Source organism: Pleurodeles waltl, chromosome 5 (assembly GCF_031143425.1).
Source record: "Pleurodeles waltl isolate 20211129_DDA chromosome 5, aPleWal1.hap1.20221129, whole genome shotgun sequence".
In the NCBI taxonomy this organism is placed as follows: domain Eukaryota; kingdom Metazoa; phylum Chordata; class Amphibia; order Caudata; family Salamandridae; genus Pleurodeles; species Pleurodeles waltl.
Window position 1 is genome coordinate 677,123,195 of NC_090444.1, and position 22,124 is coordinate 677,145,318.

General features: G+C 46.0%; 1 protein-coding gene across 1 annotated transcript in view; it reads right to left on the reverse strand.

Moving 5' to 3' along the window:
* Positions 1-292: 292 nt before the first annotated feature.
* Positions 293-22,124, reverse strand: part of FRK (fyn related Src family tyrosine kinase) — a 276,993-nt gene continuing 255,161 nt past the window's right edge. The window contains exon 8 of the mRNA XM_069234549.1: positions 293-1,379. Within this exon, the coding sequence (XP_069090650.1) occupies positions 1,165-1,379 (215 nt within the window). The 3' untranslated portion in view covers positions 293-1,164. The remainder of the gene's footprint in view (positions 1,380-22,124) is intronic.

Genomic DNA, 22,124 nt, shown 5'->3' on the forward strand with positions numbered 1-22,124 from the left:
TATTGGCTTGATGAGTGCTTCCACTGTGATATCGGCCCTTGATTCTGCAGCAGCATGACCTGTGTTCTTGAGAATTCAATTATGCCATTTTATTCCTGGGGAAAAAAATCAGTCATTACTTCAAATATTTTCTTCTCAATTGCTCACTCTGGTGAATTTCCTAAATTGAAAAAATGAAACACAGCTTAGAACAAGCAAATTGTCCCCAGTTAGCAGATATACCTCAGGTAAAAGAAACAGAACAAACAATGGGAGTGCTATTGTGAAATACAAATTCACAATGCAAAATACAGAAATTAAAGAGTGGGTTTATTGAGTAATTGGTGAGTTTGTAGAAAATGTACAGTCAGATTAAAATAGTACATAAATAACACCAGAAAATAATTATAAATATGCGCTCTGGGCATGACGTCTTTGAGCATTTACCACTACATTAACAGACATGGAGCGTGTTAAACATATAGAATTGTACCTTAACAAACAATACCAAACACAGAGTGGGGCATATAAAGGAGTTTGTTGAGATGTGGTGAAAGGAGGATTACAGAGGAAAGATTTCAAGCCTTAATCATATTCTTCATAAACCTCAGTTCATTTCACGGAAAGGTAAATGTGGAACGACAATGCATGTAAAACATAATTACTGTTACGTTTAAACAAATGAATGTGTAATTCGTTCAATTTAATACCTTTGTAGTGTCAGAGAGTAAAAAATCGCTATGTTTTAAAAGCACAGGTCCTGCTGTGTGGCCAACAATCTATAGGTGATTCCTTCATATTAAAAATATGATGCATTCCAGCATCCTGGTTAATACCCATTTGAAAATTGTAAACAAAGAGTGGTGAAAGGGTAACGATGCCGGATTAAAAAGTAGAATTATGTGTCGGAGTTCCTCAATCCGTTCTGGAACATGCCAGGTTCAAAATCTTAAAAATAACACCAAAATCAGTGCAGTCGCAAAGTGTGCAATCATTGTGAAACTCGAAGTGCGGTCTCGTGTGATCCACTGATTCATCAGTGGTAGGATGTTGTGGCTTTGATTTTAGCCCTCACTTGCCCCTATCACCACTAAATTTCACCTTGCTTTTAGTTCAAAAAGCCAAGGCACATTTCACAGTTTCCATTCAAGTCATAATCACAAAATGGATCACACCTTCCAGCACTCATTGTACAAATGCATTTGCATCCGCATAGGAACTAAGATCTGATTCGAAGAAATCCTCCAGCTTCCATTGCAGCGTTTCGAAAGTTGGCCTATTGTCTGGGACGCTGTTCCAACACTCAAGCATGATGTCGTACAATTCTTTGGGGCAGCTGGGCGGTTGAGGCATTCTGTATCCTCTCTCTACTTGTTGAACCACTTGCATGCCAGTCATACCTGGGACGAAGTAAAAAGAAACATTGAGCACATATCCTATTCATTGGAATCAAACTACTGAATTGCACCAATATCCTTTGGTTTGTATACTAATCCACATTGTAGGAAGCTGGTTCTGTATATACTATATCAAAATGAGATATAGGTGGTCATTACAAGTCTGGTGGTCGCATGACAGCCAGACTCGCGTAGCGCCCGCACCGCCAACAGGCTGGCGGTGGGACCACCACATTATGACCGTGGCGGAGCAGCAGCCTGGCGGACTCAGTGGTTTCTCATCCTCCAGGGCAGCACTGCTTGCAGCACTGCCCTGGGGATTAGGAATCCCCATCCGCCAGCCTTTCCATGGCGGTAAACGCCATGGAAAGGCTGGTGGAATGGGGGATTCTGGGGGCCCCTGCACTGCCCATGCACTTGACGTGGGCAGTGTAGGGGCCCCCATGCACAGCCCCATCGTGCATTCCACTGCCCAAATTACGGGCAGTGGAATGCGCGATGGGTTCTCCTGCACCCACTGCACCGTCACATTGGGGCCGCGTCAATGTTAAGGCCCTGTTCACAGCATGGCCAGCAGGCAGACACACAATTTCCGCCTGCCGGCACTGCGGTGAAGCCCTAGTAGAACCGGCGGGGTTCAGGCCGCACAGGCGGTATGAGGTCAGGAAGGGTTTGGCAGGCAGCCTCCGCCACCTGCCAAACTCCTAATGACTGCCATAGGTCCAGGGTTTCCCCAGAGGCTTAACAGAGGCTAAAGTAGATAATACTAATGCTCTCTTTTGTGGTAGTGTGGTTGAGCAGTTAGGCTTATAAGAGGGTTGTGCAAACCATTTGTTGTACACAAAGAGACAAAAGAAGAAGCACACACTCAATGACTTACCTCCAGACCAATGGTTTTTATATTGCAAAAATATATTTTCTTAATTTCTCTCTAGAGCCACAAGATTCAAGTTGCAGGTAAGTACTTTAATATATCCATATTTCACACATGTATCAATAGTACTTTGTTTGAAATTGGTAAGTAATACAGTTTTCGGAATATTGGCAATTATCTGTGTTAAAAATGGACACAGTGCAATTTTCAAAAACAGTTCCTGGGGGGGAAGAAAAGTGAGATTGGTTTACAGGTAAGTACAACACTTACAGTTTCATTCTCTGGGTTTTAGGAAGTCCACAGGTCGGAGTTCAAGTTAACCCCAAACACCCACCACCTTCAACACGGGACCTACCGGGTGCAGAGGTCAAAGATGAGCAATTTTAACGTGGGATCCTATGGAGGCGGGGGTACTAGGAATCAGGCCTGCCTGAAGGTAAGTACCTGCGGCTCAGAGGGCAGACCAGGGAAGATTGAAAGAGCACTGGAGGGGCCACAAGTAGGTACCAAACACACACCCTCAGCAGCACAGGGGCAGCCAGGTGCAGGGTGCAAACAGAACATCAGGTTTCCAATGCAGGTCTCTGAAGAGACCTCAGGGGTTCACTCAAAGGCTGCAGGCGAGGTCCAGGGGGGTGTCTCAGGCACGCCACCGGTCAGACAGGGAGGAGGGCCACCTGTTGAACGTAGATGGACCGGGTGTCGGTTTCTCCAAAACCTGGGGGCTGCGGGTGCAGTGTGCCTTTAGGCGTGGGATATCTTCATACAGAGCTTCGTGGTCGGGGGATTCCCTCTGCAGGCATCGTCGGGGAGGGGTGGAGAGGTCATCCCAGGTTGGGCACTTGCTCACAATCTCCTGAGGACCCTCTCTTGCTGGCTGGACCACCTGGACATGGGATGTGGGCATCGGGTGCACAGAGATCAGGGCTCACGCATCTGGAGTGAGGTGGGAGTCCTTGGTTGTAGGTTTTTCTTTCCCAGAGCCGCTGTCTTCAGGAGTTCTTGGTCCTTTTGGGTGCAGGGCAGTCCTCTGGAATTGGGCCGAGGTCACTGGTCCCACTGGACGTGTCGCTGGTCTTTTGCAGGTTCTTTGAAGCAGGAGACAGGCCGGTGGGGCTGGGACCAAAGCAGTTGTCGTCTTCCTTCTTCTCTGCTGGGGGTTTCAGCTAAGCAGTCCTTCTTGTCAAGTCGCCAGGAATCTGGTGTGCTGGGTTCACGGAGGCCCTTAAATCCTAGATTTAGGGACGTCTTAGAGGTCAGAGGACAGTAGCCAATGGCTACTGTCACTGAGGGTGGCTACACCCTCCTTGTGCCCACTCCATTTGGGGAGGAGGGCACCAACTTACTCCTATTGGTCCTTGTCCTCCAAACCAAGATGGGAGATTCTGCCAGGAAGGGGTCACCTCAGCTCTGGACACCTTAGGGGTGGTCCTGGCTGAGGTGGTCCCCCTTCCTGTTTTCCCTAATTTTCCCACCAGACTTGCTGCCAAAACTGGGGGTTTGACAGGGGTTGGGCATACCCACTAACTGGAGTGCCCTGGGGTCCTGGAACCCAAGGCTTGAGCCTTTGAGGCTCAATGCCAGGTGTTACAGTTCCTGTAAGGGGAGGTGTGAAACACCCCCATCCAGGATAGACTTTGTTTCTGACCACAGAGTGCATGAAGGCACTCACCCCCAGGTAGTCAGATACTTTTGGGGGGAGAGGTGGGTAAGCATGCCAACAGTGGCAATTTCCTACACCCTCCCCCCCCAAAATGAAGGAGGATGAGACAAACCTTTCCCATCTGCATTAGCATGGGCCGTCCAAGGTCTGTGTTCCACTACAAAGTCCATTCATCTGAGAGGTCTGTGGTCAGTTTGAACAACGAAGTGAATACCAAACAAGTATGGTCTCAGCTTTTTCAGGGACCAAACCACAGCAAAGGCCTCCCTCTTAATGGCACTCCAACGCTGCTCTCTGGGGAGTAACCTGCTGCTAATGAAAGCAACAGGCTGGTCAAGGCAATCATCATTGGTTTGGGACAGGACTGCTTCTATCCCATGTTCAAAGGCATCTCTCTGCACAATGAACTGCCTAGAATAATCTGGAGCTTTAAGAACTGGTGCTGAGCACATTGCTTCTTTCAGGGTGTCAAAGGCCTTTTGACAGTCAAGAGTCCAGATTACCTTTTTTTGCATGTTCTTTGAGGTTAGTTCAGTGAGGGGTGTCACAATAGATCCATACACCTTCACAAACCTCCAGAAGTACCCAGTCAAGCCAAGGAATGTTCTGACTTGAGTCTGGGTTTTTTGGAGTGTCCCAGTCCAGAATTGTCTGGATCTTGGGTTACAAAGGTTGCATTTGGCCTTCACCTTCAAGGTGGCCCAAGTATATAACTGTGCCCTCCCCTATTCGGCACTCAGATGCTTTAATAGAGAGGCCTGGTGATTGCAAGGCCTGCAAAACCTTCACCAGGGGGGCCAGGCGAACCTGCCAGCTGGAGCTAAATACAGCAATATCATCTAGCTATACTGCACTAAAGGACTCCAAGCCAGCAAGGACTTGATGCACCGACCTTTGGAAGGTGGCAGGGGCATTTTGTAAGCCAAAGGGCATAACAGTAAACTGATAATGCCCATCAGGAGTAGAGAATGCTGTTTTTTCTTTGGCTCCAGGTGCCAACCTAATTTGCCAGTACCCTGCAGTTAAGTCAAAGGTACTTAGAAATTTGGCTGCACCTAATTCGTCAATCAATTCATCTGCACTGGGTATGGGGTGAGCAACTGTCTTGGTGACAGAGTTGAGCCCTCTGTAGAACACACAGAACCTAATTTCTCTCTTGCCATCTCTGGTATGAAGTTTGGGGACCAAAGCCACTGGACTAGCCCATGGACTGTCAGACTGCTCTATTACTCCTAACTCCAGCATCTTGTGGACTTCCACTTTGATGCTCTCTTTCACTTCATCAAACTGCCTATACATTTTGTTTTTGACATGTAATCTGTCTCCTGTGTCCACATCATGGGTAGACAGGTGTGTCTGACCAGGGGTCAAAGAGAAGAGCTCAGCATACTGCTGTAGGACTTGCCTGCTGTTAGCTTGCTGTTGGGCAGAGAGGGTGTCTAAATAGATAATTCCATCTACTTACCCATCCTTAGGGTCAGTTGAGAGGAGGTCAGGGAGAGGTTCACTCTCTGCTTCCGGATCCTCCTCAGTAACCATCAGCATGGTTATGTCTGCCCTATCATTGTAGAGATTCAGGCGTTTAACATTGATCACCCTCTTGGGTGTCCTGCTAGTGCCAAGGTCCACTAAGTAAGTGAGCTGAATCTTCTTTTCTAGGATTGGGTAAGGGTCACTCCATCTGCCCTGAAGTGGCCTGGAAGCTACAGGCTCCAGATCCCAGACTTTCTGCCCTGACCGGAACTCTACCAGTGCAGTCTTTTGGCAATACCACAACGTCTGGAGTTGTTGGCTGGCCTCAAGGTTTTTGGATGCTTTTTCCATATACTCAGCCACCCTAGAGCAGAGGGCAAGCACATAGTCCACCACATCTTGTTTATGCTCATGGAGAGGTCTCTCCCACCCTTCCTTAACAAGTGCCAGTGGTCCCCCCTTACAGGATGGCCAAACAGAAGCTCAAAGGGGGAAAACCCTTCTCCCTTCTGAGGCACCCCTCTGTAGGCGAAAAGCAGTCATGGCAGAAAGACATCCCATCTCCTTTTGAGTTTTTCAGGGAACCCCATGATCATGCCCTTCAGTGTCTTGTTGAATCTCTCAACAAGTCCATTGGTTTGTGGATGGCATGGTGTGGTGAATTTGTAAGTCATCCCACACTCACTGCACATGTGTTTTAGGTACACTGACATGAAGTTTGTACCTCTGTCAGAAACCACCTCCTTAGGAAAACCCACTCTGGTACAAATACAAGTTAGGGCTTTGGCTACAGCAGAGGCAGTAGTAGACCCAGGGTATCTGGTAGCATGATCCACTACTACCAGTATGTATTGGTTCCATGAGGCTGTGAGGGGTTCAAGTGGACCCACTATGTCCACACCAGCCCTCTCAAAGGGTACCCCCACCATTGAAAGTGGAATAAAGGGGGCCTTTTGGTGGCCACTTGTCTTGCCACTGGATTGACAGGTGACACAGGATCTACAAAACACCTTTACTTTCTGTGACATGTTGGGCCAATAAAGATGGTTTACAAGTCTGATCCATGTTTTGGTTTGTTCAAATGCCCAGCTTGGGGGATGTTATGGGCTAAAGTGAGGATAAACTCTCTAAACTCCTGAGGCACTACCACTCTCCTAGTGGCACCAGGTTTGGGGTCTCTAGCCTCAAGGTAAAGGAGATCATCCTCCCAATAGACCCTGTGGGAGCCACTGAGATCTCCCTTCTCCAGCAGCTTGCTGCCTCAGGCCTTCAAGAGTGGGTCAAGTCTTTTGACCCTGGCACAGCTGTACCCTTGAGGGTCCCCCTGGGCCCAAGAGCTCTACCTGATAAGGCTCCCGCTCCCTGGACTCAGTTCCCTCAGGGGATAAGACATCTTCCTGGGAAGAGAGGCCTTGTTTCTTTTGCTGTTCAGAGGCTGGTCCCCCAGTCCTCCTACCTTTCCTCTTGGAAGGTTGGGCCATTATTCCAGACGCCAACACTTCTTTTTCACCCTGTGCTCAGCTTCATGCTCTGTTTTCACACACACCAGTTCAGGGAATTCCAGCATGGTTGCATGGGTTTTGAGTTCTACCTCAGCCCAAGCTGAGGACTTCAGATCATTCCCTAGCAAACATTCCACTGGGATTGCAGAACAGACTACTACCTGTTTCAGACCAGACCAGTAACCCCTCCCCATTCTAAAGTCACCATAGCCATGGGATGGACTTAAGTCACATTGTCAGCATTGGTAACTGGATATGTTTGTCCAGCCAAATACTGTCCTGCTTCTCTGTTACAATGGTTACACTGGCACCTGCATCTCTCAGGGCTTCTACCTTTGTCCCATTGATTAAAAGTTGCTGCCTGTATTTTTGCATGTTAGGCAGCCAGGCAGCCAGTGTCAAGAGACTAGAGTAGCTTCAGTGTGAACCCTGATTTGCTCTGGGCACAATGTTTATCCCACCTGGAGAATGGCTATTCCAGTACTAACTAGAGTAGTGCTAGTGGGATTTTTCTTGGGACAGGCCATGTCTACAGTTTGGTGTCCATGCTGTTTACAGTTGACACCCCAGGCCTTCTTGGGATTAATGTTTTTACCCTTGTACCCATTTATGGACTGTGAAGAGGCTCAGGGACCTTGTGAAGACTCTTTGTTTTTGTCCTTAGATGTCTCACCACTCTTCCACTGGGGAGGCTTTGTGACCCCTTTCTTTTGGTCACTCCCTCTGGAAGTCTTGGTCACCTTAGTCTTAACCCAACGGTCTGCCTTCTCTCTTAATTCTTGGGGAGGAATTGGACCTAGGTCTACCAGATATTGATGCAACTTATAATTGAAGCAGTTAATTAACAGGTATTCCTTCACAAATAAATTATAAAGCCCATTATAGTCATGCACTCCACTGTCAGTTATCCAACCTCTAGTGTTGTCACTGAGTAGTCAACAAAATTAACCCAGGACTGGCTTGAGGTTTTGTGAGCCCCCCTGAACATATCTCTATACTCCTCAGTGGAGAATCAGATTTTGATCAATCAGGGTAGCCTTCATGTGGTCACAGGGTTCTGCATCTTTACCAGGGAGTGTGAGGAGTCTATCCCTACACTTACCAGTAAACAGTAAACAGTTCCCAAAGGAGAGCTCCCCAGTGAGATCTGTTTATCTTTCTAGTTGCACAAGTCCTCTCAAAACCTGTGAACCACTTGGTGATATCATCACCCTCTTCATATTTTGAGACAATCCCTTTGGGGATTTTTAGGATATCAGTGTTCTCTCTGACCCTATTTATATTGCTGCCACCATTAATGGGTGCTAAGCCCATTTCTGCTCTCTCCCTTTCTATAGTTAGGAGTTGTTGCTCCAAAGCTAATCTTTTGGCTATCCTTGCTAAAAGGATGTCCTTTTCATTGGGGTTGTCGCCAATGTCCCCAGTGGAAGATCCAGATCCACTGAGCACTATTCTCTAAGACAGGATCTGGGACTCTGGTCTTCCTAGTTAAGTTAGGAGGTCATCCTCCTAATCTCTAACATCTCCCCTGTCTGAGTGGAGTTCCTCCCCCTCAGCAGGGTGCTCTCAGGTGTACTGAGCTCCTGGAGCTAGACCTTGGTAGGTTGGAACCTGTTATAATCTTTTTCTGCTTACAGAGCGACCTTAACTCTGCAATCCCTAGATGGAAGTAAGGGGTGAGGTTGGGTTCCACAATCATTTCCTCTGAGCTGCTCATTATGTTACTAAAAGTTGGGATTACTTTTTAGAAACTAAAAATCACTTCTAGTAACTAAATCCTAACTTAAAATTAACTTTTAAATCTAAAAAAAGTGATGCTAAGGGGACTTAAGGCCCTAGCAGGACTTTAAAAAATTTAGAAAAATATGCCAAATTCAAAAATCTGTTTTCTAAAGGCAATTTTGGAGTTTAGTCGTGTGATCAGGTATTGGCTGAGTAGACCGGCAAATGCAAAGTCGCAGACCCCACCGCTGATCCACCAATGTAGGAAGCTGGCTCTGCATATACTACATCAAAATGAGATATAGTGTGCACAGAGTCCAGGGGTTCCACAGAGGCTTAACAGTGGCTAATGCTCTCTTTTGTGGTAGTGTGGTTGAGCAGGGTGGCTTATCAGAGGGTAGTGCAAACCATTTGTTGTACACGTACAGACAATAGAAGAAGCACACACTCAAATGACTTACCCCCAGACCAATTGTTTTTATATAGCAAAAATATATTTTCTTAATTTATTTCAAGTTCCAGGTAAGCACTTCAATAGATTTGTATTTCATACATGTATCAGCAGTACTTTGTTGAAATCGGTAAGTAATACAGTTCTTAGAATATTGGCAATTATCTGTTTAAAAAATGGACAATGTGCAATTTTCAGAAATAGTTCCTGGGGGAAAGAAAAGTGAGATGGGTTTACAGGTAAGTACAACACTTACAGTTTCAGTCTCCGGGTTTGAGGAAGTCCACCGGTTGAGGTTCAAGTTAACCCCAAACACCCACCACCAGCAACACGGGGCTGGCCAGGTGCAGAGGTCAAAGATGAGCAATTTTAACGTGGGCTCCTATAGAGACAGGGGTACTCGGAATCAGGCCTGCCTGCAGGTAAAGTACCTGTGGCTCGGAGGGCAGACCAAGGGGGATTAAAAGACCACTGGAGGGGCCACAAGTAGGCACCAAACACACACCCTCAGCGGCACAGGTTAGGCCGGGTGCAGGGTGCAAACAGGATGTCAGGTTTCCAATGCTGGTCTAAGAGGAGACCCCTGGGGTCACTCAGAGCCTGGAGACGAGGTCCAGGGGTGCCTCGGGCACACCACTGGTTGGACAGGATGGAGGGCTGCCTGCTGAACGTCGGATTCTCCAAAGCCTGGGGGCTGCTGCTGCAGTATGTTTTTCTTCGTCAGCAGCTTTGCGGTCAGGGGGGTCTTCGGGATTCCCTCTGCAGGTGTAGAGGGGTGGAGAAGTCATCCCAGGGCGGGGGTGGGCACTTGCTTTCAATTGCCTTGGACCCTCTCTTGCTGGCTGGACCACCTGGACACGGGCAGTCGGCGTCTGGAGCACAGGGGTCAGGGCTCACGCATCCGAAGTGAGGATGGGAGTCCTTGGGAGTAGGTTTTTCTTACACAGAGCCGCTGTCTTCAGGAGTTCTTGGTCCTTTTGGGTGCAGGGCAGTCCTCTGGAGTTAGGCAGAGGTTGCTGGTCCCGCTGGATGCGTCGCTGGTCTTTTGCAGGTTCTTTGAAGCAGGAGAAAGGCCAGTAGGGCTGGGGCCAAAGCAGTTGTCATCTTCCTTCGTCTCTGCTGGGGGTCTCAGCTAAGCAGTCCTTCTTCAGGGTGTCAGGAATCTGGTGAGCTGGCTTCAGAGAGGCCCATAAATCCTGGACTTAAATGCGTTTTAGGGGACAGAGGGCAGTAGCCAATGGCTACACCCTCCTTGTGCCCACTCCCTTGGGGAGGAGGGCACAAACCTAATCCTATTGGTCCCTGTCCTCCAAACTAAGATGGAGGATTCTGCAGGGAGGGGGTCCCCTCAGCTCTGGACACTTAAGGGGTGATCCTGGCTGATGTGGTCACTCCTTCCTGTTTTCCCTAATTTTCTCGCCAGACTTGCCGCCAAAAGTGGGGCTTTGTCTGGGGGACCGGCGTATCCACTAGCTGGAGTGCCCTGGGGTACTGTAACCCGAGGCTTGAGCCTTTGAGGCTCACCATCAGGTGTTACAGTTCCTGTAGGGGGAGGTGTTAAGCACCTCCACAAAGGACAGGCTTTGTTTCTGACCACAGAGTGCACGAAGGCACTCACCTCAGGTGGTCAGAAACTTGTCTGAAAGCGGCAGGCTGGCACAGACCAGTCAGTCCTACACTAGCAGTTTGGCTAACATACAGGGAACATCTCTAAGATGTCCTCTGTGTGCATTTTCCAATAAGTCCCAAACTGGCATCAGTGCCGGTTTATTGTGCTGAGAAGCTTGATACCAAACTTCCCAGTATTCAGTGAAGCCATTATGGAGCTGTAGAGTTCGTAATGACAAACTCCCAGACCATATACTCACTAGGGCTACACTGCACTCACACTGCCTAAGAATGGACTTAGACACTGTAGGGGCATATTGCTCATGCAGCTATGCCCTCACCTGTGGTATACTGCACCCTGCCTTAGGGCTTTAAGGTCTGCTAGAGGGGTGACTTATCTATGCCAAAGGCAGTGGTTTGTGGGCATGGCACACTGAGAGGGGTGCCATGTCGACTTTGGTTGTAGAGCTGGCATCCTGGGCGTGGTTTCCTCTAATTTTTTGCCCTCTGACGTCCTGTTGTTCTGGCTCATTTTTGCTGGCTTTTAGGAATCTGTGCACTTTACCACTGCAGATTAGTGCTAAAGTGCAGGTGCTTTGTACTCTAAAACATAGTAACACTGACTTCTCCACAATTTACATATTTAATCTTCCTGTAAGTCCCTAGTAAAGTACACTACATTTGCCCAAGGCCTATAAATTAAATGCTACTAGTGGGTCTGCAGCACTGATTGTGCCACCCACTACAGTAGGCTTTTAAACTGCAGAGGCTGATTGTACAGTTTAAACTGCCATTTCGACTTGGCAAGTTTACCCACTTGCCAGGCCCAAACCTTCCTTTTTATTACATGCAAGCCATCCCTAAGGTAGGCCAAAGTTATCCCGAGGGCAGGGGGCAGGGTGCAGTGTATTTACAATGTTGGGCATGCACTTTTTAGTTTAGCTTGTCAAGATATTAAAAAACTCTTAAGTTCATTTTTCACTATCTATCTCTCCCAGCACTGGGATTACCTTAAAACATATTTTAAGTGAAATTTCCAATTGGGTCGAGATAGAAATATTGATTTTGGTGTCTCAGGACTCACAATTAAAAAACACAATTTATGGTGAAGTCAGATTTTAAAATTATTAGTCTGGAAATGCCACTTATAGAAAGTTGGCATTTTCTTTTCTTAAACCATTCTGTGCCTTAGCCTTTCTCTGAATACATCTGAGTTGGGCTGCTGGACTCTGCCCATGTGAGCCCTACCCTTGCTTGAGGTGCCCCTCTATAGTCCTAGACCTCCGAAGTGGGTTCTGTGGCTGCAAACTGGAAAAAGTGACGCATTGAACCGAGAGCGGCATCAAAATTGATGCACTGACTCAGGAAAACAACAGTCGTGGCTCGCTGACCTCTAAAGGGGCGGGTGCATTGCACTGGAAAGGGGGGGTGAACATATAATAAAAAAATTAAAAAATGAAAACTTACCTCCTCTGTTGCCGCTGCGCTGCTCCTCTTTTCCACGTCATTGCTCCAGGCTGCAGGCACAGCCTCCCAGCCTGCCCTGCAGCCAATCCTGATGCTGCTCAAAGCAGCCTAAGGACTGGCCAAGGCGCTTCCAGGCAGACTGGGAGCCTGCGGAGGCTCTCTCTAAACCAGCAACACAGTGCCGGGCTGGAGAGAGCCTACTGTGCATGTGTGTTTGGCCTGCCTGAGACGGTTGGCCAAACATACATGCACACTGAGGTAAGTGCTCTGTGCACTCCCCTCAGTGCTCGTCACCCCCAATGCCACGCCCCTTTACAAGAAAACAATAATAAACACAGTTTATTATAATTTTCTTGTAAAGGTTTTGCAGCTGCTGGCGGCGAAGGAGGGGGTGCTCCTCGCACTAATGGAGGAGCCACCGCTGGAAAACAACACATTGCATCTACAGCTACAAAAACCGAAGCATCACCCTGAGTGCAACAGAAAAACAGCCACTTCGTAGCGTCGTTGATGACACAGCAGCTACACAATGGGTGAGGCTTCACCACTGTGCAACCAGATAATGACGCTCTGCATGGCCCGCCTCCGACGCATCGCAACCACTTCTACAGTACATCGCCCCAAATGAGGGAAAAATATTGACACATCGGACCCCCGCCGCCGACCACTGCTCCACCAAAGGTACCATTTTAGCAGACCAAGCTTGGGTTCTGCAGACCAAGCTTGGGTTCTGTAGTCAACCTACCCTCCATCAGCCTGGATTTTGACTTTGAACCAGTCCCTCACAACCTCAAATAACCTTTTTACCGCTATAGACTTCTAAGCACTTTCGCATTTAATCTTTAAAAAATCATACCTCGACTGCTACAGATTGGATTTTTGTCATTTCGGTCTTGTGTTATTCAGAAATATTATTTATTTTTCTAACTTGGTGTGAAGTTTTTTTGTGGTGTCTTTGTTACTGTAACTTAAGTGCTGCACAAATACTTTACACTTTGACTCTTAAGTAAAGCCTGCCTGCTCTGTACCAAGCTATCTGGGGGTGAGCACGGGTTAATTCAGGTTGTTTATCTTACTTTCCCAGAACAAGGATTGTATTACCTACTTGGCAGGGTGAATAATTCTGCCAACTAGAGACCCAATTCCGAACAGATGCTCTGTGACAAACGTGATGAATATCCCACCTGCTTCATTACTAATACCGTAGAATGTAACGCACTTGAAAAAAGGTAGACAGCATATCCATTAAGTTTGTGACAAATTTACCTGTCTGCCAAACTCTAAATGAGGCCCATAGTCTCCCAACCACAACCCTAACCAGTTACAGAAAAAAATATTACAGTATGTTTTGCACTTATATTTGAAAACATCTCCTTAAGGAGTTACTGTCCCCTAGTGGAATACCCATTCTATAACACTCTCTTTAAATCAGGGTATATTCCCTTCCCTTTATGTGTTGGAAATCCCTGTTTCTTCTCTTGTATAAAAGTAGTCCAGAGGCGTTTTAAAGCATATGCAAAGTGGGCACTTGCCCAGGGCCCCAATCTTTCAAGGGGTCCCCTAGAAAGTGAACTTTCTCTCTGTACCCTGGATCATTTTCAGAATTTGGGGTCCCAAGTAAGACATATTTCAAGTGTTTTATGTGACCCTGTTAAAGTTTAACATCTAATTAATTATTATTTAGCATTGTGTTGCCTTGAATTAGCAGGACATGAGTAATATAATCCCAATTTCCCCCATACATGGACCCCCAAATATGTATTGCCTGGAGCCTCCAAAATCCTTAAGATTACACTGAAAAACACTTTCCAATTTGCTCACAGGTAAGAAACATAGCAGAATACTTTTGAATACCCACAAATGTAAAACTTTGTGGGAGTTACTAAGAATTTGCATGGACATCCCTCATAATATGCCATTTTCCGTAAATGGTGTCTATCTGGTGCGAAAAAGTAAACTAAGTAAAAACGGTACGAGGAATTTCCCCATAGAGAAACTCCAATCGAAATTTAAAAAACTGAACTTTTTTCACATCCATCCAATGAGGTTCATTATAAGCCATATATGTTCATCTAGCTAAATAAATACTGCCCACAAAAAAAGTTTCACAAACTTAAATTCATGTACCCTGAGACGTTGGGAGTTGTCAGACTGGTAGTTAGTACATCACATACCTACTTGCTTTTTTTAACATATAGCTTAATCTTAGCTTCAGAAATAATCCAAAATGCCACGCATCCACAGTGAAGGTGTTATGGCATACACAAGTATAGCCCTACCTGCTAATTTATTTGATACTCCAGTAGTGTCACTATGAAACTAATTTTTAATATTAAAACTTGGTGGGTTATAAAGGAAAATATAAAGGGGAGCATCACGACATTGGCGGTAAGTGCCGCCTACCACTGCGTCGACGGCCGCCAAAAGACCGTCGCCGTGGCTACCATCCGCCTGTCAAATTATGACCACATCCGGATTTCCACCACAAGAAGGGTAGAAATACGGCTGTGGCCATACTGGTGGATTGTGTTAAGGTGGCGCTGCCACCACAAGCAGCGCCACGCCAATAGACCGCCACCAGCCTTATTATGAAAAATAATACAGCCTGGCGGTGTTCTGCTGGTGGGCGCTGATGGCGGTAGCAGGGACCCGTCCCGTCCCCTGCCGGAAGATCCCCTGGATGCAGGTAAGTTGGATTTCCGACAGGGGAGGGGGTGATGTGTGTGTGTGGGGGGGTGTGCATGAATGTGTGAGTGTGTGCGTGAATGCGAATGTGTGTGTAGTGTTGTTTGCATACGTGTATGCATGTGTGAGAATGCATCTATGAATGGAAATGTGAATGCATGTCTGCGTGTCAGTGTGAATATGGTACGATGTGTTCGTGAATGAATGGATGCATGCGTGTATTAATGAGTGTATTCCTGTGTGAGTATGTGTATGCCTGGTACGTGTCTGCGAGTGTGCGTGTATGGGGGGGGAGGGATTGGAAGGGGGAGGGTGGATGGATGGAGGGTGGGGGCATCTGGGGAGTGTTAGGGGGTGGGTGGGCCTCCTATGGATGAATACCTGTCACTGGTAGGGCCTACCGTCATGGTTTTCGTGGCCTTACAAACGCCACAAAAACCATGGTGGTAGGCAGGGTCAAAATGCCCCCAGCAGTACATCAGGAGACGCCGGGCTGGAGATTCTTATCTCCGGCCTGGCGGCTGCTACCGCCATGGCCGTCTGTGTGGTATATTGGCGGGTTGGCTTCAGCCAACCCACCAATGTCATAATGTGGCGGTATGTACCGCCAGCCTGTTGGCGGTACTACCGCCACATTATCACCGTCCCCTGGGGTTATAATGACCCCCAAAGGCTGATGATATATAAATTGGCTACAACTACTTTATACATTGAAAATGCCTGAACTCCATTCAAATGCCACCTTGGTGTGCTTAATGTCATTTCTAATGTTAACTAAAAATCCATGATGCTTCCCTGGGCTGCTGGCAAAAAAACTGTGCCTATTTATTCATTAGCTTATATTATTGGCTTTAAAATCAACTTACTGTTGGTCAATTTAATATGATAATGGTTTTTCCTTGTTGTCCTGGAAATCATTAAAATTTACTTTGAACCGGAGCCTACAGGGCTAAATATTAATTGTTTAACTTTAAAGGCACTAACAGTGTCTTTTAAAACCTTTCAAAGTTTTTACTTATTCCCAAGGTTTTATTGTTGTAGTTTTTTATGCAGCATACTACTGTTGTATAGTGTATACTCTCAAAGTGAATCACGTCTAGGTGTCTGGGTGATTGCAGGGTGTGAGTCGGTGTTTATTAAGTTCACGAGTAAGAACTCTGCAGTTGAGGTTGAAACAGTGCAAGGTTCTCACAGTGCCTGTCAGCGGGTCATACAGAGGTATGCAGACTGCAGGCACATCGAGTTCTTGGTCGCTCTGCAGAGCACAAATAGCTATGGCTACATATGTGCCAGTTGTAATTACCATTTTAGGTTAAAGACTGTGATGAATTGTCACCGGCAATGGTTTAAAAGTGAGGAGAGAATATGTGTGTGTGTGTTTGTGTGTATGTGTGTGTGTGTGTGTGTGTGAGGAAACGACATGAAATGTGTAGAAGGAGGAGTTCAGAAAGAAATGAAGAGGACAAGGGAAGGGCGAAGTGTCTAACAGAGTGAGAGGTTGCTGAGGAAAGTGGTGAAGACGAAAACAGGAGCGAATGAGAAACTCTGAAGTCCACCACCCCTTCCACGGAACTAAGCCATGTTTAATTCACTGTCTTGAGGTTTCTGAACCGAAGCATCTGCATTTCTTATTATTGACAACATTGCTATTGTTTTTACTCATTTATTTTATACAAGAAGCTTTGGCAAAGGCAATAGATCTAGCTTCATTTGGGCATATGATCTTCATTATGTGATATGTTTGGATGCAATAAGAGGAAAATCACACACAAGAAGTACTCAAATACATACTATTCAGGTGGCACGCTGTGTTAAGCACGATTCAAGTTCACAAATTAAGTCTTATTTATATGCCATGCTTCTTGGAAAGCATTCACAGTTAAGTTTCTTCCACCATGGCCCTTGTAGAAACCCTCCACCTTTTTTATTCAACTTAATGTATTGTTTAAGACTATATGAGCCATGACTGCTTTGACTGGCAGTCCACCATTCCCATTGGTCATCTTAGTTTTAAGTACCAGGGCTTTGGGTGGCTTTACATCCTGAACTTACCTGGTCTCTCAAACTCTCAACTGATGCGTAGGGCTAGGGCTGATCTCATCAAATGGCAGATGCTTTCCTTGAATTTTATGGGTCGCATAGCTCTATATACGATGATGATTCTGCCAAGGTTTTTAAACATTTTCCAACATATACCACTCATACCCAGATTTTGGTTAGGGCTATGGACAGGAATGCAACCTCCTTTCTGTTGCATGGATTACGACCACGCCTGGCCCCGTACGATGGTGGTCTGGGTATGGTGAATCTCTTTCTCTATTACTTGGCCTCCCATTTATTAGCAATCCACGACTGGTTTAACAGAGGTTGGTCGGAACCTGCTTATTGGCTAGAGCTGTCCATTTTAGGGTTCTCCCATATTTTGGCCACATTTTATGGATCTCCGATCCCCCGGGAGGCACTGCCGGTTTCTAAGACTGTCTTCCTGGCCTGGAGAGTGGCCCTTCACCACACTCAATGGATTTTCACAGTCACACAGCTAATGTCCCTCTGGCACAGTACATGGCTGCAGAAGGCAGCTTCCCTGCAAGGCTTTGGGAGGTCAGACCTTTAAGGCATTTCCCAATTAGGTGATGTCTGGTTGGGAACACATATGCTGTTCTTCCGAGAACTCCAGACAGACTTCGCTCTGGCTAACACACAATTTCATAAATATCTACAACTGAGACATGCCCTTCATTTACATGTCCACATGTTCAATCCCCTCCCTGAATTCAACCCGCTGGCTGCTAAACTCCTCATGGGTGTGTTGTGCAAAGGTGGGATATCCAAAATCTATTGTACATTGATCATCAGTATCCCATAGACCACCTCAGAGCTGGATGGGAGGGCTGGATAGGCCCCTTTGAGGACGAGGACTGGCGAGATGCTCTTATGGCACCTGTGACTATCAGTATATCAGCTAAATTATGTCTATTCAAACATATTAGTTGTATAGCACATACCTTTCCCCAGCTAGATTACACCAGATGGTCCTCCTCTCCGAACCAGCCTGTCCGTTGCAGTGAAGCCTATGCTCTAGGATCCAAGAGTTCTGAGCCACAGTGGTGCTGAAACTGACTGAGATGCTTGGGTGGGATTCCCCCTTTCCCCTTTGAGGCTTCTACTTGGTGACCTCGAAGGCTCCGGGGTTAAGAGAGCTGATATAATATTTTTAGGCACGGCCTTGATGATCACCAGACAAGATATTGCAACTCATTCGAAGAAACCCACTCCATTTAATATTTCTCAATGGTGCCGTGGGGTGGATTGCTGTTCACAACATGAGAAGCTGGTTTACAAGGCCCGTGGTTGCCCTCACAAGTATGGTCTGGGGTAAATGGTTTGGCCAACTAACCTAAGGACCCACCTGATGGAAGTGATGTTGTTATTGTCTTGCTACTGCTATGTGTCATGTGGGTGTTTGTTTATGCTGTGTGCCATAATGAAATGTCTTTTCCTGAACATGCTGTTAATGTGTTCTGCTGTACAATTTGTACAAAACCCAATAAAATTGCTTATAAAAACGACTGTGTGAGCTGTAAACATTTTCACACTGAAAGCCTGCCTTTCAACAAGTTTATCTGTCTTTACTTGGTACTGTACCCAATGAAGTCTGCCCACATTTGCCTGTATATCATGTCTTCTCTGCCAATGAGCCTTCTTCCAGCCTCAATGGTCTAATCTCCCAAATCCTCCAAATGTACTGCCTTATTCCCAACTCACAATTCATCCCACCCACCACAATGCACATCATCATTCTCTGTTACTCCCCTTTGTCTGACAGAAGCAGACCACCCCATCGCTCCCCTTTGAAGCACACTTCCAATGAAGGTCACTTAAGTCTGGTCATGTATCCTATCTGGTGTCAAAGTCACTCCCATCCCAATCTCAGATAAACCCGTTCAATTGAAGTCCTCAATCGACCACCTTTACCCAGGCTGATGCTCGGACCAGTACGGAAAGGTCAGACAGTCTATGCCACGCTTGCTCAGACCTACCCACCCTTGCCTTTCACATCCAATGAAGCTAATGGATGCCCCGGACTAACTTGGTCTTCTGCTCAACTCGTGGATGCGACTTTAATGTAAAAATCTCCCTTCATGAAAAGCAAGTCTAATGAAATAATTTCAAACGGATGCCTCGGCAGCTAAGTAAATATCCTTTTCGGCCCCACCCCACAACTCCACACCCAGGCTATTGTCTCTTCGATGCCTTGGTGTTCTCTCGAAATATACTAGCCTAACACCTACTCCCTCTCTGCTGGACAATATAAGAGCAAAAACAACCCATACTCCATTCTTATTACCTAGGGTATAACCTCAAGGGAAACAGCCTCAAGGTCTAGAGGACAGTGCCCTCCAGAGGCCTTCTATCATCCACTTTTGCCCTCATTCATCAGCATCTCACACCAAGCCAGCACTCTTCTTTTTACTAACATCCAGTGGGCATTTGTGCCTCTTTGACGCATCCCTGTGTTTGACAATTTGCCTCCCTCAACACACTTCTTGTTTGTTTGTGGTGCCCGCCCTGAGATTGTGGCCCCTTCATACTGGTACATTCCTTTATCCCAAGGTGCAATCCCCAAAGAGGTGCCCACCCAGATCTGCAGCTTCATTGCCGTTTTACTGGTGTTCAGACGTTGCTCAGTCTGTATTTTCTTTACAGGTGCCCGTCCCAGGGGCCTTCCACATACTTCAGGGGCAGCCACACTGGCCTCAATTTTCACTTGTATGGACCATGGCCCTCACTGTTGAAGGCCTGGCATCCTTCCCCATGCCTGGGAGCCCGTAGTCCCACTGCTCCGGGGACCAGTCTCCTCAAAAATTTGGTCTATACCTGGGGGGCTTCACTTATGTGGGAGGGGATGGTCTACTCTCTTTTCATGACCAGCCCCCTGCCTGGCAGGTCATGGCTTGACTGTTCCTGGGCTGGTATGCTTAACTCACTTATTGTGCCCTTTGCTGTATTATTTGTCCTCTGGGGAAGGGAGGTAAACCTCCATGCCTCCTTATGGGAATATTGCCCCATTCCCTAATGGTATACTTGTCAGCCAATTACCTCAAAAATGTAGGTGAGATCAGGTGTTTAAGAGGCTAATCCCACTAAGGTTAATGGGCAATGAATACTTTTTTAGAGGGTGGTATAGTTTTGAAAAGTGGGTGACTCCATACAGTGGAGGCAGTTTGTGTCAGGTGAATAGTAACAAAAAGCAGGTGATAACTGGCAAACGCAAGTGAAATGAAAGGCATGTAATGGGGAAGAGACACACGCAGTTACTTTCAGGGGGCACCCATGTGGACGCCCACACTTTGGCATTCATCTCTGGTCTGGCACTGTGTGGGATGCTGCGTAAGCAGCCAGCACCCTCCCCATCAATCTCATGATTTCCACGAGGCACACATTCACCACTACAGTAGTGTGCCCTAGATGGATTTCAAGCTGCTCTTAAATGTGATGATCATGAAAATTACATTTACTAGCAGAGCAAAGAGGGCTCAGAGATTCCACAGACTTTCAAGTCTCCAATGAGACACAAGTAATGTGCAGAGCTCAGCTGACGAACGACTTTCCAACAGAGCTCGCATTATCACAGATGTGACTACGGCCTTTTTTCATTTTTAATTACTCCACAGGGGAGCACGGCAGTCCAGTCGGGCGTATTATGAAGCTGCTGTGAATATGCCCAGAGATTAAAGTAATGCTTGGATTTTTCAAATTGTCCTATCACACAACAGACTAAAATACCACTACCATAATGTCCCTCTTTAAACACATTCACAGCTCTCCGTTGCATCCTCACTACCAGCCCATGAAAACCTTCCCCTCTAACAGCCATTATCTGGCAATGAAATACACTCACCAATACCTTATCTCCCAAACCCACTCACTATAAGAAATTGAGTATTGCTAACTGTGAATTGTAAGGCTATTGCAAGTCACCTAGGAGTTATGTGACCTTAGAAAGGCACATGGCTTACATGTAGGTCATGGAAAGCATTAGTGACCTGCAATATTTTATAATTACACTTGGGGTACTATCATCTGTGTAATGTTTGTGCTGCTGGGATGTATGTCTTTGTATATCATGCACAATAGATGTTTCAAAAGGTGTTGATTTGTTTGCGTGCAAAAAAGCTATTTTCACTACAGGATGAGCTGTAGTGTTTTTCCTGTACTTAGTTATCAGTTTGTGTGCATGAAACTAGCATTCGGAGTATTTTAAGCGCAGTTATTTCCTGCGAGGCTGTTCGTAAGAGAGAGTGGATAGGCCTGTGAGGTTAAAATATGGGGACAAAAAATGGATGAGAGACAATTCTGACCAGCTGTTAGCCACACAGATCTAGATGGATCAGTTCAGCAAGGCTGCTAGTATCACGCACTGAGCTCCATTCTCCTTTCAGGGATACGAGTCCTACAGCCCTTTTTAAAGTGTGTTATTTAAAGTGGGAGACAGGTAATTAGTAAAGGTTAAGCAAAGATGAGATGAATATTGAGCTAATTGGAATTTAAATCTGAACCCATAAAATGATGCTCACAAGGAATTGTGTCTTTTGAAATGATCATCAAGGAAGCAGAGGCAGTGTCATTTTAAGATGAGGGCGAGGCTGTTTAATTGTAAAAAAAGTTGAACATAAAATTATGCATGCTGATCACAAAACAAAAACAAAGATACAGGCTCGAGGGAGTGGAGGAAGAGAATGGAAGCATGAGAGAAATGGGTCTAAGAGAATGTATTTCTTTCACCTTAACCCAATCCTCATATTTCTGCCTACAGTGGACTTTAATTTGGGATACAATATTATTTTAAATAGAGCTTCTATGCAAAAGAGAGTAGTTTGAGTTTGCAGACCGTTCATATGTAGGAAATTGATTTCACGAAGATACGGTTAGAAGATAGTTTTTTTCTAAAGTATTTTTACATGCTCATTCCAATATTTCTCTATGCAAGTCCCACGTTCACCACAATGTGGCCTTATCTTTTCTTCTCAAAATTTGAGTCCATTCCAGTAAGAAGATAGGTAATGGAGGCTGATTTCTCAAGAATTAGGGACTCATCGTGTAGATTTTGGATGGAATTGTAAAATCTCCAATTTCTAGAGAAAACTCAAAAGAATAGTATCAATTTCATGAGATTATTGTTTCGAATGTGTGCTATATATTAGTAACCATTATTATTATTATTACAAAATAATTGCCATTTGCTTGGGTTACTAGACACCATCTATCAAGCTTCAATTTCCTTATCAGCAATCAACCAAAA